Consider the following 15,788-nt stretch of genomic DNA (forward strand, 5'->3'; position numbering starts at 1 on the left):
CTGAACGCCGACTCTGTTATCAGCTGATGCCTGTCAGAAGCACTTCCTTCAGCGACAGCGGTAGACCTCTGCAATCTGAGCCGTGCCTCATCTTCCACTCGACCCTCTGTGACCAGGAATGTGAAGCGAGGCGGAGCTGATTTGTGCGTTTATGTAAGCGAAGAGAGAGCGAGTCAAAGCGAAGCATCTCCGGCTGCCAGCACGTAGGGGGAAAGCTACCTCCGAACTTTCTGAGACAGACGAGATCTTTGCCAGGTTTCGTGAGACTGCTCGTGTGTCATGTGTGAACCCGTGTGGGTGGATGCGAGTTTGCATGTGTTTGTGTGCTTGTTTTGCAGGCCCCCCACCTGTGAGAAGCCTGGCACCGCCACACTGTAGGGGCGTTGTTGTCTGCCGTGCAGCGCAGCAGCGCTCTGTGCTGCCATACGGGAGTGGATGCCATAATCAGGGACGGGGAGAGCCATGTCTTCTCTCTCTAGAAGGTTGCCCGTGCTGCTGCTTTTGCCATGGTGGAGACTAGAAACACAAAGAAGTACACAGAAAAAGAGGAAACTGTAAATCATGTGATCCCCCATCGGGCAATTCCTCCTGGGCCAATCAGGCGCTAACATTTGATGTCTCTAGGTAGGGAAGGTATATGGGCGAGTCATCAGGGACTGATTTTGATTTTGGAAGTACTTTCATGATTGGTTTACTTTTACTGCAAGGTACAATATCATTTTGAGTGCTGTGGCAGTGCAATCACATTATATTTATGTAATACAATAACATGCATTACTGTTCCCAGTATGAGTAAATCATATTGCAGTGTTATTTTGAGGCAGTATAGCCTAGAGTCTGATATTTGTATACAGAGTCTGTTATGTTTGTTTGTTTGTGTGTGTGTGTGTTCCTGTCTAGCTATCTTTGTGAGGACTGAAAACTGCATTATACTATACTTGTGAGAACCAACACACAACCTGGTCCTCACAAAGGCATTTAAATCCATTTTTGAGGCTCAAAATGTGGTTTTAGTGTCAGGGTTACAATTAGGTTATGGTTAGGTTAGGGTAAGGGTTAGGGAAAGCATTATGTCAATGAAGGTCCTCACTAGGATAGCTGAACGGGGTTGTGTGTGTGTGTGAGACCACCCCCCTCCCCTCCTCGTTCATTGCTTCATCGATGTGTGACTACGTTCAGCAGAGGCTTTCACCAGCTCCTAAGAGCATTTTTTTGTGTGGGATGCTTCGTCTTCGGTGGGGTTTGCGTCATCCTTCACACAGCATCAAATCACAACCAAAGCGTTTCAGAAGATTTTAGCCAGGGTCTTTTATTTTGAAAATTGATCAGCTTCCTAATGCTTTTCCTGCCCATTTCATCTGCTCTGTGCAGTTTGACATGACTTTGGCCAAAATACACTCACTGTGCATTTTGTGCTGTTATTAATCTCTGTCTCTCTTCCACAGCATGTCTTTATCCTGTCTTCCTTCTCTCACCCCAACCAATCACAGCAGATGGCCCCGCCCCTCCCTGAGCCTGGTTCTGCTGGAGGTTTCTTCCTGTTTAAAGGGAGTTTTTCCTTCCCACTGTCGCCAAAGTGCTGCTCATAGGGGGTCATATGATTGTTGGGTTTTTCTCTGTATCTATGAAGCGCCTTGAGGCGACTTTTGTTGTGATTTGGCGCTATATAAATAAAATTGAATTGAATTGAATTGTGCCACACAGAACAGACAGCCGTTTCTTGAATGCTTCTGAAAAACGCTTCAGCGCATTTGATGGACTCACAAGCACTGTACGTCAGCACAATTACATCATTGCTGAAATACAACGCAGCTCCACCCCGCTGCCCGAGTAAGGAGTAACATCTAACATTAATATTTATGTAAAAACCCCAACTCTACTGGTAAAGGAGATCTGGTTAACCAACAAAATCATGAAGTTTCTGTGAATAATATTAATATTTAACTTAATAACATTCAGTTTGATTATGCATTCAAAACAATGAAGTCTGCAAAGTGCAAACACCCACTTGTGTACTCGAAGTTGCCGCATAGAGTCTCCTTCGCCATCAGTGATCACCCGTGTGTAGGAGAAGGGAAACCAGCCACGCCTGCAGAAGGAGGACAAATATAAACAACACAAAAATCAAATGCACAGCATTGGCTGACCTGTTCACCTACAGTCTGCAGGTTGCCTCTGCAACCCACTTTGCAACCCTTCTTCGCCCCAGCTCCTCCACTTCATGCTAATCATGCCATTTCTGACTTATTTAACATTATGTCTGTTTGTCGCAGATTCCTCTATTCTGTCACTCCTCTCTCCAAGTGGGCAGAATATAAATCACTGCAGGTGGAAATAACGATTCAGCTTTGACTACAGTGATCCTGACAGAACTGCATTTGTCGCTTTTTTTGCTGCATTTCATTTTGCACTCACATCCTTGTCTTCTCATTCTCTCCATAGTGCCAGCCATCACGGGCCTCGGGTACCAGCAGGGTAATCACGTCGCCCTCAGCGAAGCTAAGCAGCGTGCTGTTGTCACCGGCAGCATGGGAGAAGACGGCCTGGACGCGAGTTCTTCCGTTTCTCTCCAGACCTGCTGCCATGGAGCTGGACCGGGGCAGCGTGCGGGTCTCTGCTGTGGAGAGGAGGAGGAGGAGGAGGAAGAGAGTTGTTATCACACCGCCATAAACTTCAGTTTTTGCTACAAACCCTTAACGATGCTTGAAACATACAGAATGTCTACAGGGATTTTATTCAATGTAGATTTTTATATTGTTCATATTTTTGTGAAATATTCTCCTCTGAATCTATTTTTACTCAGAAATGTACCGTCTTACTTTGGTTTTATTATCACATCTCCTTCTATTCCCACTTGCTTTGGCCTCTTTCTTATTAAAACGCACCGAGCATGTGTGTGGCAGCCGGGTCATCTCATTAGCTTTTTCTATATCTGAGATGCAGTAATTCTGTTCTGGAAATACACTTTCCAGTACATTCACTGTGATTAAAAGCACGCTGAATGCCAAGTTAAATTTGCTTTTCGAGATATTTTCATTTTGCCACTAAACAGCAGAACAACTCCACAACAAGCTGGCAAACTCAGCGCCCTGAAATAACACTGGCTCGCAATATTCTTATGCCAAGCAAACGATGCTCTTTTCATATATGCAGCTGTCGGAAACAAGGAGAACCGTTTATTTGGAGTGCCGTTTTCTATCCTCTTGAATATTACTGCTGTAATTATGTTGGTTTTTTCCTGAGACTTTGCTCTTTTGTGTTTTCACCTATATCTGACGCTTTATATTTGACTGCTAGAGGTTCCTTTCTTCTTGAAGCCAAGTCTCGTCGTCACTTTGCTGTTTATTGCTGTGCAGAGAGACACTGTGGAGCTTTCTTTGTGAAAAGAGCTGCTAGAGCCGGGGCTGAAATAAGGCTGATAAGACTGAAGCAAACTGCAAATGTTCTTTAAACTAAAACAGCCATGCAGGACTGGAGAAAGTGTCTGCCACTTTTATATTACATATAGTCTTTTGAGCCTTTCTTAATTTTAAAATACATTGTGTGTGTCCTTACTCAGTGTGGTCTTGCTCTTGGCTGGGGCGGCCTTGCGCACAGGTAGGGTGTTGGAGTACACCTCGCCTCCGTGCCGCTGAGTCTGCGGTGAGGCTTTGCCCTGGGCGATTTTGCCCTCCATCCACTGCTGGTAGTCTTCTCCTCCATGAACGCCGGCCGTACCGTTCATCACAGGCATCCCTCCTTCCACGCCTCCCATCAGCCTCTGCACGCAGGCAATTAAAATGCAAACGTTTTTTTCTCGTTACGTCACAAAAGGCCGTTACGCAACATCTCGAAGCTCATTAGCGATAATGAAGGAGGAGAGCAGATCTGGGTCATGAAATTGTGATTAGTGAAAACACTATTTGACTTCACGCTGATTTGAAGAGAAGCTTAAGGAGTAGCTGGGAGACGGCGAAAAGAATTTCAAAGTATATTTAGTCTGCCGTTATAAAACTCTACTAATCTGCACCACCATAATTAAAATGATGAAGTCTTTGAATCTTGAAAGTCTGTGTTCATTTTTGAGCCTGCAGGAGGAGAAGGAAGGGGGCCTGAGGATATAAGGACCAAATGATTTCATTTCCCTTGACCCAGATTTGTGAGGATGTGTTGAGGGATTCCTCGATGCAGTTGACCGCTTGGCTGGGCTTCTCATTCTCAAACCTCAAGAGTTACAAAGTGTCCAAAACCTAAAACTCTTTAAAAAAGACTGACGTAGCTTCTGGGTGCATTTTTTTTAACTGCCTGCAGGGGGCGACTCTTTGAACTGTGCTGTTTCAAATGGCTAGAAACAGTGAAAACAGCACAAGACTTCATGGAAATTCACTAACCAGTGAGTGACATCACGGTGGCTACACCCATCTTTTACATACAGTCTATTGTAGTCTAAGCTTGAATCCTGAGTCCTCTCTATCACAACAAACCCACAGCGAGCTCACTGGAACACAATAGTAACAGATGTTTATTTCTAACACATAAGTGAGCGTGAAGAAACAAAGCACACGGGTGTACCGGTGTTTGGCAAACTAAATCAGGCCAGAAGAAGAACTCACCTGCTGTCCCATGCCACCGCTGGCCCTGAGGGCTGCCAGCTCTGGAGGCACCGGCAGGGGTTTAGCACCAGGAATAGGCTCAGAGATGGGAAGGCCGGGGTGATGAGCACCAGGAGGCATGGTGCCCGTTGCACCGCTCATCTGCTGGGCCAGAAACATGGCACGGTCTGGCAGTTTGTTGGGCTCGGCACAAGCCTGCTGCCACAGTGGGATCTTCTGAGTTAAAAGATCCTTCCCCTGAAAGAAAGAGATGAGAAATACTTGGTAGTCAAAATAATGTTTTAAATGTAGCTGAAAGGAAATGAGAGAGCGCAGCGGATCCACCAAAGTCAGTACTCACTTTACAACGTCTTCTGCACATGCGCCGTATGCCACTTAAGCAGTTATGTAATATTCCAGAAAGAAATAAAATATTCCTTATTTGTAAGAAAAGAACTGGCTGTTAAAAAGAGGGAAAACAAAGCTCACAGATGTGCTGTGAATAAACAGGTAAAGCTGGAGCTCCACAGCGCGAGTTGTTAATTTTTCTGTTTTTTTGGGAGCAGCGCTTGCCCCTTTTTGCTGTGGGTGTACATATATTTCTCTGGTTTGTTTACCTTCTGAAATAAAGCCACTTTTGTAAGTGTTTTTTCCCTGTGGGCATCAATATAACACTTTTTTTTTTTACATAATCCGAGCAGACAAAAAGGTGATGCAAGAAAAAAGGAGAAAGAACACGCAGTCAGCGCAGCCACGAGGGACGAGAAGCCATACATTATACAGTAGTTCAGTTACATAAAGATGCTTCTCATTTGCATTTGTCATCAGTGAATAAATGATGAAGTTCTGAGTTTTCATGAATAAAGAAAGACGGCGAGCAGAATCTGCTCTGCAAACAGCTTTTAACCACGGCAGGCTGGTGTGGAGGATAAACACAGCGTGGCTCCAAGGTTGTCTGGCCCCGCTGAGCGCATGTGGGCCACAGTGTCAGGTGTCCACGTGTGGGTTGGATGATCGAACAAACTCACACATACACAAAGGAAAAAAAAGTGCAGCAAGAACTAATCGCACGGATAAAGCGACATCATGTAAGTGGCGATTCAAACTTGTTCTCTACGGAGAGTTTGGTCGACGGGCTCAGAGACGGCCTATAAGGCTGTGAGTACACAACATACGTAGATTATCCACAGTTAATGCAGCTTTTGTTGTTTCAGGGAACTTAAATTATCCCTGAACAAAGCAGGTCAGAAGGAAACGCTGTTAGCGCTTCCTTTTTGTACCTGCATCAGTGAAATTGCGATGAATGAAGTATGACCCACGCAAAGCTTTGTGTTTTCATCAAAATCTCTCTCGGTTCATGTGGATGTCGGCGAAAAAGATGAGTCATAATAATCCAAGCTTTTCACATAGTTAAGGTGGAGCGTAGGTGGGCAGAGCTTCAGCAGTGATGACAGAAATCGACAAGGAGAAGGCGGCTCGGTTTTCTTTCATTCTTTCTTTTCGGCTGATTGACAACAGCACGAGAGAGCCGCTCGCCTACAGTAACTAATAAAACACGAGATTTCCCAAAGATACAGAGCTTCAGCAGTCATCTCACAGTACATGTACTCCTGAGGGTAACTAAGAAGTAGCGGACCTGCAGGGTTTCAACAGTTCAATGGAGCTAAGCAGCAATAACTTGCAACAACCAAATACCCAAAGAAAAACGACATAGTGATACCTCAGCTGCTGAGTATGAAGCAACTACCTGGTCCTGAGCTTCACAACCACCCAAAAATCCATTTACATAAATCTAAATGCATTTATGCACAAATAGGGTGACTACAAATGATTATTATCATCACCACATGAGTTTAATTCAACCATCGGAGTCATTCAGAGCCTCACATCCACTGAAAAAGCTGAAAGTGGGAACAAAAATAAGTATTAATGTGAACTCCTCTAAGACAAATTTTTTAAGGCTGTTTTATCATCACAGCAGCAGTTTGTGTTCTGTGCTTCCTCCCTCTGTCTATCAATCACCCATTCAGACACTTCACACCCACACACAGTCAGTCTGAACCAAGTGTTCTTGCAGAAGTAGGTCACTCTCCCTCCCACCGACCTCCACACTCCCTCCCATCCTCCTCTTCTACATCCTCTCGCACTTCCCTTTGCCACTTTTTTTTTTTTTAAATAACTGACATTTTACATTTGCACAAAACAGACATAACAGGAAACGGACATTTTCACATTTCACATTTGTGAGGGAGTGCGACACAGGAGAGAGTCGTGATTGGCTGATGCATCTGAGGCGTCTTTAGGGTTTTGATGGAATTGATACATGAAAGTCGCCGCGATTGGTAAAGGAAGACGATAAAGCGGCACACTTCTCCTATTACAGCTTGTACGGTATGTGTGGAAGAAAACATGATCATTCATTTGGAGTGAAATCCAATATTCCCAATCTTTGGGAATATTGGATTTTAGTGCTTTAGTGCTTGTACTGCGTAAGGGTGCAGAATGGCTCCTCTCCACCAAACAAGTGGGAACATACATTCATACTTGCGCCGAGGCTTTGAAGCCAAACAATAAGGTTGAAGCTGGGTGGTCCTAAAGTTAAACTTAAAGGTAAACATCTTTTTTAAGACGATGAAGATGAACTGAGGAGCTGCGTAAAGACTCACTATGAGATAAGTAATGATTATTTTGATCTACGCATCATCATTTGTTTCCAGGAATACAAATATGAAGCTGATAAAGCCCCAAAGCTCAATTTTATTTATTTTTATTTATATACTGTGGCGCCAAATCACATCAACGGTTGCCTCGAGGCGATTTACATTGGAAGTTAAAGACCCTACAATAACACAAACCTGTTACAAACAGCATTTTAGCCTTCTACCCTTATTGGGAAACACCTCAGTTACCAGTGAGCTATGAATGTGGTCCTACCACGACCAACAATCAATGAGAAGACCAATCGTGTTGTTGTGATGTCACAGCCTTGTGACTGTAAAAACAAAGATGACTAAAAAAAACGAAAACTTTTAAAACCTATAAAAGTTCTTGTTTTTTCAGGTTTTGGAACAACATAACTTATGGTGTTGTAGGAGCAACAGGATTCAAAAATACCAAATATCTTCTCACCTTGTTGTGGTAGACGCTGCTGTTTTTGGCCACAGCACACTGACGGTCCACCAGGAAGCAGTACCTCCTCCTCTCCTCAGACAGAGCGTTCTTGTAGCCCTCAGCGATGTAGTTATCCAGCTCACTCTGCTTATTACTGATGGCCTCCACATACTAGGAGCAAAAAGAAAGCACATGAAACAAAAACATGGAGGAAAATCTCAATCCAGACACTCGACTGATAATTCAAGTTTCAAGGAAAAAGTAGGACGCCATAAACTGGACTGGAAATGCGCAACATCTACTCTGGGGATTAATAAACTGATACACTTTTTAAGAACAAAATCTCTTTCCAGAAATGTCAAAGGAGCTTGCAAAGAAAAGCGTCTGGACTTCTTTAAGTTGCTTGAAGACGTTTCACCTTCATCCGAGAAGCTTCTTCAGTTCTAAGGTCAAATGGTGGAGAGTCCCAGATATAAACCTGGTGGGAGTTTCCCCCCACAGAGGGACAAAAGGATCCTCTAATCGCCTGAGCCAAGGTGTGAAACTGTGTGTGGGTCACAATCACCCAGAGTTTCGGGTGAGCTCTTTGTGAAACCTGGCCCCACCTTATCATGTGATTTCCTGAGGTCAGATGGCCCAGGGTGTGAGTGGGCGTTAAGGCGTCTGGGGAGGGAACTCAAAACTGGATTATAGATGGCAGAGAGTTGGTGTCGTAAACCACCGCCTCTGTTCAAAGATGGTCGCTCAAAGTGGACATAGATGCTTCTTTCACTCCTCTTTCAAACCATCTGTCCTCTCTGTCCAAAATGTGAACGTTGGCATCCTCGAAAGAGTGACCTTTGACCTTTAGATGCAGATGGACAGACGCAACAACATTGACTCTCCACCATTTGACCTTAGAACTGAAGAAGCTTCTCGGATGAGAGGTGAAACGTCTTCAAGCAACTTAAAGAAGTCCAGACGCTTTTCTTTGCAAGCTCCTTTGACTACGATGACCTGGATGACTGAGAACCTTCACAGACATCTTTCCAGAAATGTATTTTGACAGAAGTTCAGGGATGCGGTGTCTTGATTATTCTCAAAACCCCCGAAAACTGTTATGTAAAGTGGGTGAATCAACCGTTTAACAATCAAAGCTTTAAATAACTTCAGTTAACGGACAGAATTTCGATGGCTCAGGCATCATACATCACAATCGTGACATATAAAAAGCAGACAAATTGGGCTTTCGTGTGCCGCCTTGAAAATTAAATCGAAAATGTCACAGCACATCAGACCTGAAAACCGTGAATTAGACAGAAAGAAGTCAGGCCCCTCAGGCTGTCTGATCACACATCTATTATGTGATCACAGTGACTGGTGCTCTAAATTTCCCGCAGATTAGTTGAAATCCGCTCTTTCCGAGCTATATCGAGCTTTTAAACTTAGTCAACCTTCTTCACCAGCTCAGCCCACTGCGTCCATTTAGTGCTTGAACTACGTAAGGGTGCAGAACCTCTCCACCAAACAAGTGGAGCCACTCATCCACATCCACAATCACCTTGAGGCACACAAAGGCAAAATTAGAATGAACGCAGGCTCGCTTACGTAACTGAAAACATTCAGATTCCCACGGTGTCACATAATAATGTGAAACAACAATCTCTGAGTGCCAGACAGCAAGGAGCTCCTGGATGAGGCGTTAATGGCTCGGTGGTTTGCAGGGAAACTTAGAAGCCTACGCACTGTCATGTGCACCTGGCTGTTTGAACTAGCAGCAGTGCTGTGGATGGCAGACTATTGCTTTAAAAAAAAAAGAAAATAAAGAAAAGAGAGGTGACTTTTAAGCAGCACTTAAATGACCTAACACTGCGCTATAACCACCAACACACATTAAGCAGCACCAGATACCAGAAGCATAATCATATTCCTGCCTCACCATCAACATCACACTTACCTAAAACCTGGGAAACTGAATGTATAAAAAGAAATCATCTGAAGTATTTTATGCAAAGCTGAATTCTTTGTTATCAGGTTGCCCGAAAAGCCTTCAGTTGATCTGGAACGCTGTAGCGAGAGTACCAGAGCGCATATTTCTCCCACATTAGCTTCTCTTTATTGGCTTTCTATTAAATTCTGAATTTAATTTAAAAGCCTTCTGCTCACATGCAAGGCCTTGAATGATCAGGCCTCAGTATATCTTAAAGACCTCATAGTGCTATATTATCCCAACAGAGCACTTTGCTCTCAGACTGCGGGCTGGTTTGGGGTTCTTCGAGTTTCTAACAGTAGAATGGGGGCGGAGCCTTCAGCTCAGACCCGTCTCCTATGGATCCTATGGAAACACCCTCTTCTCTAGATTAGCCTCAAAACGTTCCTTCTGGATAAATCTTATAATTAGGGCAGGATCAGGTCACCCTAAACCATCCCTTAGTTGTGCTGCTATAAGCTCACGTAACCTTGGGAGTTCTCACAGCAACCTGAGCCCCGTTTAGGTATTAATTCACGTCATTAGCTGACCCTCGAATACTTTTGTCCATATTTGCGTTTTCACAGCTCTTTAAACTGGTTGACTCCAGTTAAACTGATTTTACACACTGCAGATGTATTTTATTGACATGATATTCATTTTTGTTTTATCTGTGCCAAAAATCCCTGGTGAGCGTCTGGTGTAAAACACATGTGGAGCTACTCTCTGTGGCAACAACCTTGTGACAAAGGGGAACGCTGACTCTTTTCTGACTCTTTAAAAAAGCTTCTTCAGACTTTTTCTGTATATAATTGAATGGAAATAAGAATTCGCTGAACTTATTAAAGAAAATCTACATTTTAAAAGCAAAACTGAACAATATCGTCACAGTAAGCTTGCGTTCATGTAAAGCTTTAGCTCATCCTTTAAATAGTAAGTGCTCCAATTAAAATGTAGCCATAGCGCTATGCCGGCTGAGAGATTTAATTAAAAAATCATCTGTGAAAATAAATGTGCAGGCACCAAAATAACACTATCACGCAATCTAATGCACAGAGATCAACATTAAAACAGGAAGGCTTTCACTCCCGCTCGTCCTTATTGAGAAAATTGGCCGTGAAGACATTATTGTGAAATAAGAAGTGGTGGATTTTGTTACATTTAGGAGTTAAGTGAGGGGTTTTGCAGAGAGTTGTTCATCATGCATTTAATTGTTTAGGCTTGTAATTCTCCATGGAACCAACTAACTCTAGAAATATTTCTTTTTCCTGCTTTTTAACCAATAACACTCTCATAACCATGCAGTGTTTATGACAGTGTAATACTGTGCCGAACCTTAACTACATATGCTCGTTAGCTTTACAATAATCCTTCACTGGGGGTCATTTACACACTTTATCACTGTGAGTGCTTTAAAACTCTGTCGAGATTATGACTGTAATAAAAGTAGGAATAAATAAGAATATGGTACGATTATCTGATCTATGTCTTCATACAGACGGTCACTGGTCGTCAGGAAGAAGACACCTTCACAGCGATGGGCTGTCTGTGCTGCTGTTGGTGTTTAATGAATCGAATAGACCCCGACTGACAGGTAAGATGTGGCAACAGCTGCAGACAACCAGCAATTAGTCTCATCCTTTCACTCGTCACTACAAAGTGATTACAGTTGGAAGCACAGAGCCCCATTTGTGCCGGAGACTAGGTTGAGTGCAGTCGTGAAAATTATGCATATAAACTATTCCTGTGACTAGGGATGGGTATCGTTTAGGTTTTATCCGACACCGGTGCCAAACCGGTACTTTTGAAACGGTGCCGGTGCTTAAACGGTGCTCAAACCAGTGCTTAAAGAATGGAGAACACAAAATTGGTCCAAAAACCTCTCATGTTTAACTGTTTTTTTGTAAAAAGATAATGTTAGCCTTTTCTGCAGCTATGGGGCATATATGGTATCACTCTTGGCTGGAAGCAGCTTAATCAATGGAAAAAACACAAACTTTGTCCAAAAACCTCTCATGTTTAACTGTTTTCCACTTTTTCTTTGGTCATTTTAGCCTTTTTGTCCAGGGTGAAGGGAGTATCTGCCATCAAACAAGAAGACAGCCACATGTAGCTATGATGGTGTTTGCTAGTTCACCTTACATGCATTAATGTAATAACGTGGTTAGCCTACTCAACGTAAATTACACACGAACAACATTAAGCTACTCACGCAGAGAAGAACGGCTGCTGCTGCATCATCATCCTCATCATTTCTGCTACACTAGCAAGGCTCCGGGCCGATAACAGGCACCACACCCGCAGTAGATGTGCTCGGTGTGAGGTCTCGCAGCAAGCTATCAAATACGGCGCATTTTTCGGCTTTTAAAAAAAACACTATGCGTCGCCAGGTGTTTCATCAGATTTGAGGTGTTACCTCCTTTGACAGTATCACAGTATCAGCTTAAAGCACTTGTTGCAGCTGCTGAGTTTGCATCTTTTGCTGTGAAGTACAGCCAGACTTTGACCGCTTCGCCTTGGGCGTTTTTAATCTGTAGCTCTGCTCTAAAAGAACGTACGTACCTGGACCCGCCTACTATCCTCCGAAACGTAAAATGATTGGCTAGAATCTAAAGTGTATCACAGCTCAGGGTAATAAAGCACCGAAATGTGCGCTGCTTTTCGGTCTGGTTACTACCGTTTATGTCAGAACCGGTGCCATCATGGCACCGGACACCGGTGCCCATCCCTACCTGTGACATATTTGACAGTTGATATTACAAAGATTTTGGACATATGAACTATTTAAATTCTGGTTGGGGGTTTAAATCCTACCACACGAAGAGACACAAGCTCGGTTTTCTTTTGCATTTTAATCAAAGTTCCGCCAACTTTTTGTTTGTTCTTCTACGTCTAAGTTTTATGTTAATTATCACTAATTTCAGATTCAAATAAAAACAAAATATTAGTAAAAAAGCATCCGTTACTTTGGAGACAAAGTTAGAGCGGGATGGCTGAGATGGTTTGGGCATTTGCAGAGGAGGGAGGCTGGATATACTGGACAAAAGGTGTTAAAGATGGAAAAGAGGAAGACCTCCGAGAAGACTCATGGATGTAATGAAGAGAGATGATCCACTGTGGCTTAAAAGTTGACAAAAATAAAGCAACTCTTTTGTTAAAAACTGGATACTATGTAAGATACTGTCTACAAGTATCTATAGTTTAACCAAAGACATAAAGCTCATGCTAAATCATCCTTTTTCTCAAAAGGGAAACATATACCTATTAATTATGAGCCTTTTTCACCACCCTGCTCTGTGATGGGGTGAATAAAGTGCTCTGTGCACTCCTCATAGGCAGGTGGTAAAACTCAGTGCTACAGCATAAAGACATTCATGTGGCTGAATCTGGTTATTTAGCAGAAAAGAACAATCTCTTAGAACTAAACAAAGTTGTTTACGTAGGCGAACAAAGGCTGAACATGCACCGATCACCCACACTGGAATATTAAATGGTGACAAAAAAGTGGCAGCAGCAGAGGAAGATGAAGGCCATTCATGAGTCATATAAACAGCGGAGGTGGAGCCGCTTGCAGGTATCGCGTTCCGACCGTCGCGAGGTTAGAGCGGCCAGAAGGGTGCAGTCAATCACCGGGGAGTGACTGACGGAGCGGTTTCCCCCTCCGTCAGCTCTCTGCCTGATTTCCTGAGAATTTTACTCTTTAAGAGTTACAGGAAATAAATCTGCGGTTTACCGAGGAGGTCACTTGTTTATTTACTGAATTCCTCGTGATTATGTCATCTTCCTAGAATGCCACGTGAACTCAAAAGGAAACCAAAAACCGTAAAAGGAGACATTTAAATAGCAGAAGCTGCCAAACCGGTCTCCTCTATCTCAAGCCTAAAGCCTTCCTCCTCTAAGATCCTTTACTCACAGCATGTAGACACATAGGGCTGCAAGCTTAGACTAAACTGTAGTTCCTGAATGTGTTCTGGGGCATAACTCTTTATTCTATTTATTAGAAATATTTTCTATTTCAGCTAATCCAAAATGCTGCAGCAAGAGTGCTGACAGGGACTAGAAAGAGAGAGCAGATTTCTCCTGTTTTGGCTTCCCTTCATTGGCTTCCTGTTAAATCCAGAATTGAATTCAAAATCCTGCTCCTCACATACAAGGTCTTAAATAATCAGGCCCCATCTTATCTTAATGACCTTGTAGTACCATATCACCCTATTAGAGCACTTCGCTCCCGCTCTGCAGGCCTACTTGTTGTTCCTACAGGATTTAAAAGTAGAATGGGAGGGAGAGCCTTCAGTTTTCAGGCCCCTCTTCTGTGGAACCAGCTTCCAGTTTGGATTCAGGAGACAGACACTATCTCTACTTTTAAGATTAGGCTTCAAACTTTCCTTTTTGCTAAAGCATATAGTTAGGGCTGGACCAGGTGACCCTGAATCCTCCCTTAGTTATGCTGCAATAGATGTAGGCTGCCGGGGATTCCCATGATGCATTGAGTTTTTCCTTTCCAGTCACCTTTCTCGCTCACTATGTGTTAATAGACCTCTCTGTATTGAATCATATCTGTTATTAACCTCTGTCTCTCTTCCACAGCATGTCTTTATCCTGTCTTCCTTCTCTCACCCCAACCAATCACAGCAGATGGCCCCGCCCCTCCCTGAGCCTGGTTCTGCCGGAGGTTTCTTCCTGTTAAAAGGGAGTTTTTCCTTCCCACTGTCACCAAAGTGCTGCTCATAGGGGGTCATATGATTGTTGGGTTTTTCTCTGTATCTATGAAGCGCCTTGAGGCGACTTTTGTTGTGATTTGGCGCTATATAAATAAAATTGAATTGAAATTGAATTATTTAGGATTTATTGCAGACGTACTGCGTTATAACGGGTCTGGTATTAAAACCTAGTTTAAAAAGCCGTACTGTACTTACACATGGTTGATCTATCTAAAGAGACTGTATAAGGAAGGGGGAAATATTTGGCAACAGCAGCTTTTTGGCTTAATTACGTCATCATCATCATAATAATATTGCATAATGTAATAATAATTACATTTAAGTAGGCCGAAACAATGACAAGTAGAAAAATCAAGTGTAGCTACAGTAGAAGAATCAAAATAAAACTTTAACCTCCTCGAAAAGACCAAAAACCTGAATAAACGAGGAGTATGTCAATGTAATCTCTCAGATCATGAATTCTGTTATATCTTATATCTTAAATAAGCCTTATGCTGCCATTGCATATGCATGAGAAAGGAACGTATATGGAATATAGGATGCAAATGTTTATAAAAGCATCCCTGGATAATTGATATACTGCACATCCAAGTGCATTTCTTCACCACAGCTCCTTCTCCATTATTCATGCAGCTTCAGTACATTAAGCCTGATCACCCTCAGATATGGAGCCTAATTAGATTCCTACTTGCTTTTCATGTTACTGCCAATCAGCCACTCTTCACCCAAAAGCTCCCCCTTTACACAAATATAAATCTGGCCAAACACTGCTTCTGGTTTCTGCTGACAGTGAGCCCGATCAGCATTTAAGGCCTGTGCGTGGAGGGAGATGGTGTCCAAGCAATCAACGAGTTTTCACATTAAAGATGGTCTAAATCACTGGTGCAAAAACTCTGCTGAGTATAAAACACGTCTGTCTGTGGTGGAAACGGCCATTCAAAAAGCTTATCGCTACCGTTTGCAGCGTTTTCTTCAAAACGACAGCGAGCTGCGCAGAGGGATGTTAAGCAGTGAACGGCTGTAGGTAAATTCATTCATTACATGGAGAGGTTAAAGAATACTTCCACATCCAGCTCTTACAGCTTTCTGTGTCTCACTGAGAGGAAAGTAAACGCAAACTGCCAAAAGGGCGAAAGTAATAACAGACTATTGTGCTAACTCCCTCCAGAGGAGCCTGCCAGCTATAAAAATAAGATGAAATTGATTTTGATGTCTCAGCGCTGATCCTAGTCATAAGAAACCCAAATAGTAAGGTCCCATCTTCATGAGTAGAAGGCCTACAGCATGTGTTTCAAATAAAACCTGGTTATCAGATACATGTGGCAGAGTTCTAACAACAACATAATAATAATAACAATAATAAAATCCCCAAAAGGGAGCTGATCCTATAGACTGTACATAAAAGATGGACCTAGCCACAAGCAATGTTTTTTATTT

At 42.9% G+C, this 15,788-nt stretch overlaps 1 protein-coding gene across 5 annotated transcripts in view; it reads right to left on the bottom strand.

Annotated features, from left to right (window-relative positions):
- The window catches only part of baiap2b (BAR/IMD domain containing adaptor protein 2b), a 77,912-nt gene that overhangs the window by 7,418 nt on the left and 54,706 nt on the right, over positions 1-15,788 (bottom strand). For all 5 annotated transcript variants that reach the window (XM_006793254.2, XM_087844961.1, XM_087844960.1 and 2 more), the window contains 6 exons: positions 7,701-7,853; positions 4,593-4,829; positions 3,556-3,760; positions 2,416-2,617; positions 2,009-2,089; positions 348-516 (listed from right to left, as the gene is read on the bottom strand). In XM_006793254.2, the coding sequence (XP_006793317.2) occupies positions 348-516; positions 2,009-2,089; positions 2,416-2,617; positions 3,556-3,760; positions 4,593-4,829; positions 7,701-7,853 (1,047 nt within the window). The remainder of the gene's footprint in view (positions 1-347; positions 517-2,008; positions 2,090-2,415; positions 2,618-3,555; positions 3,761-4,592; positions 4,830-7,700; positions 7,854-15,788) is intronic.

The sequence above is a fragment of the Neolamprologus brichardi genome, chromosome 8, assembly GCF_056152115.1.
Source record: "Neolamprologus brichardi isolate AB-2024 chromosome 8, ASM5615211v1, whole genome shotgun sequence".
Lineage (NCBI taxonomy): Eukaryota > Metazoa > Chordata > Actinopteri > Cichliformes > Cichlidae > Neolamprologus > Neolamprologus brichardi.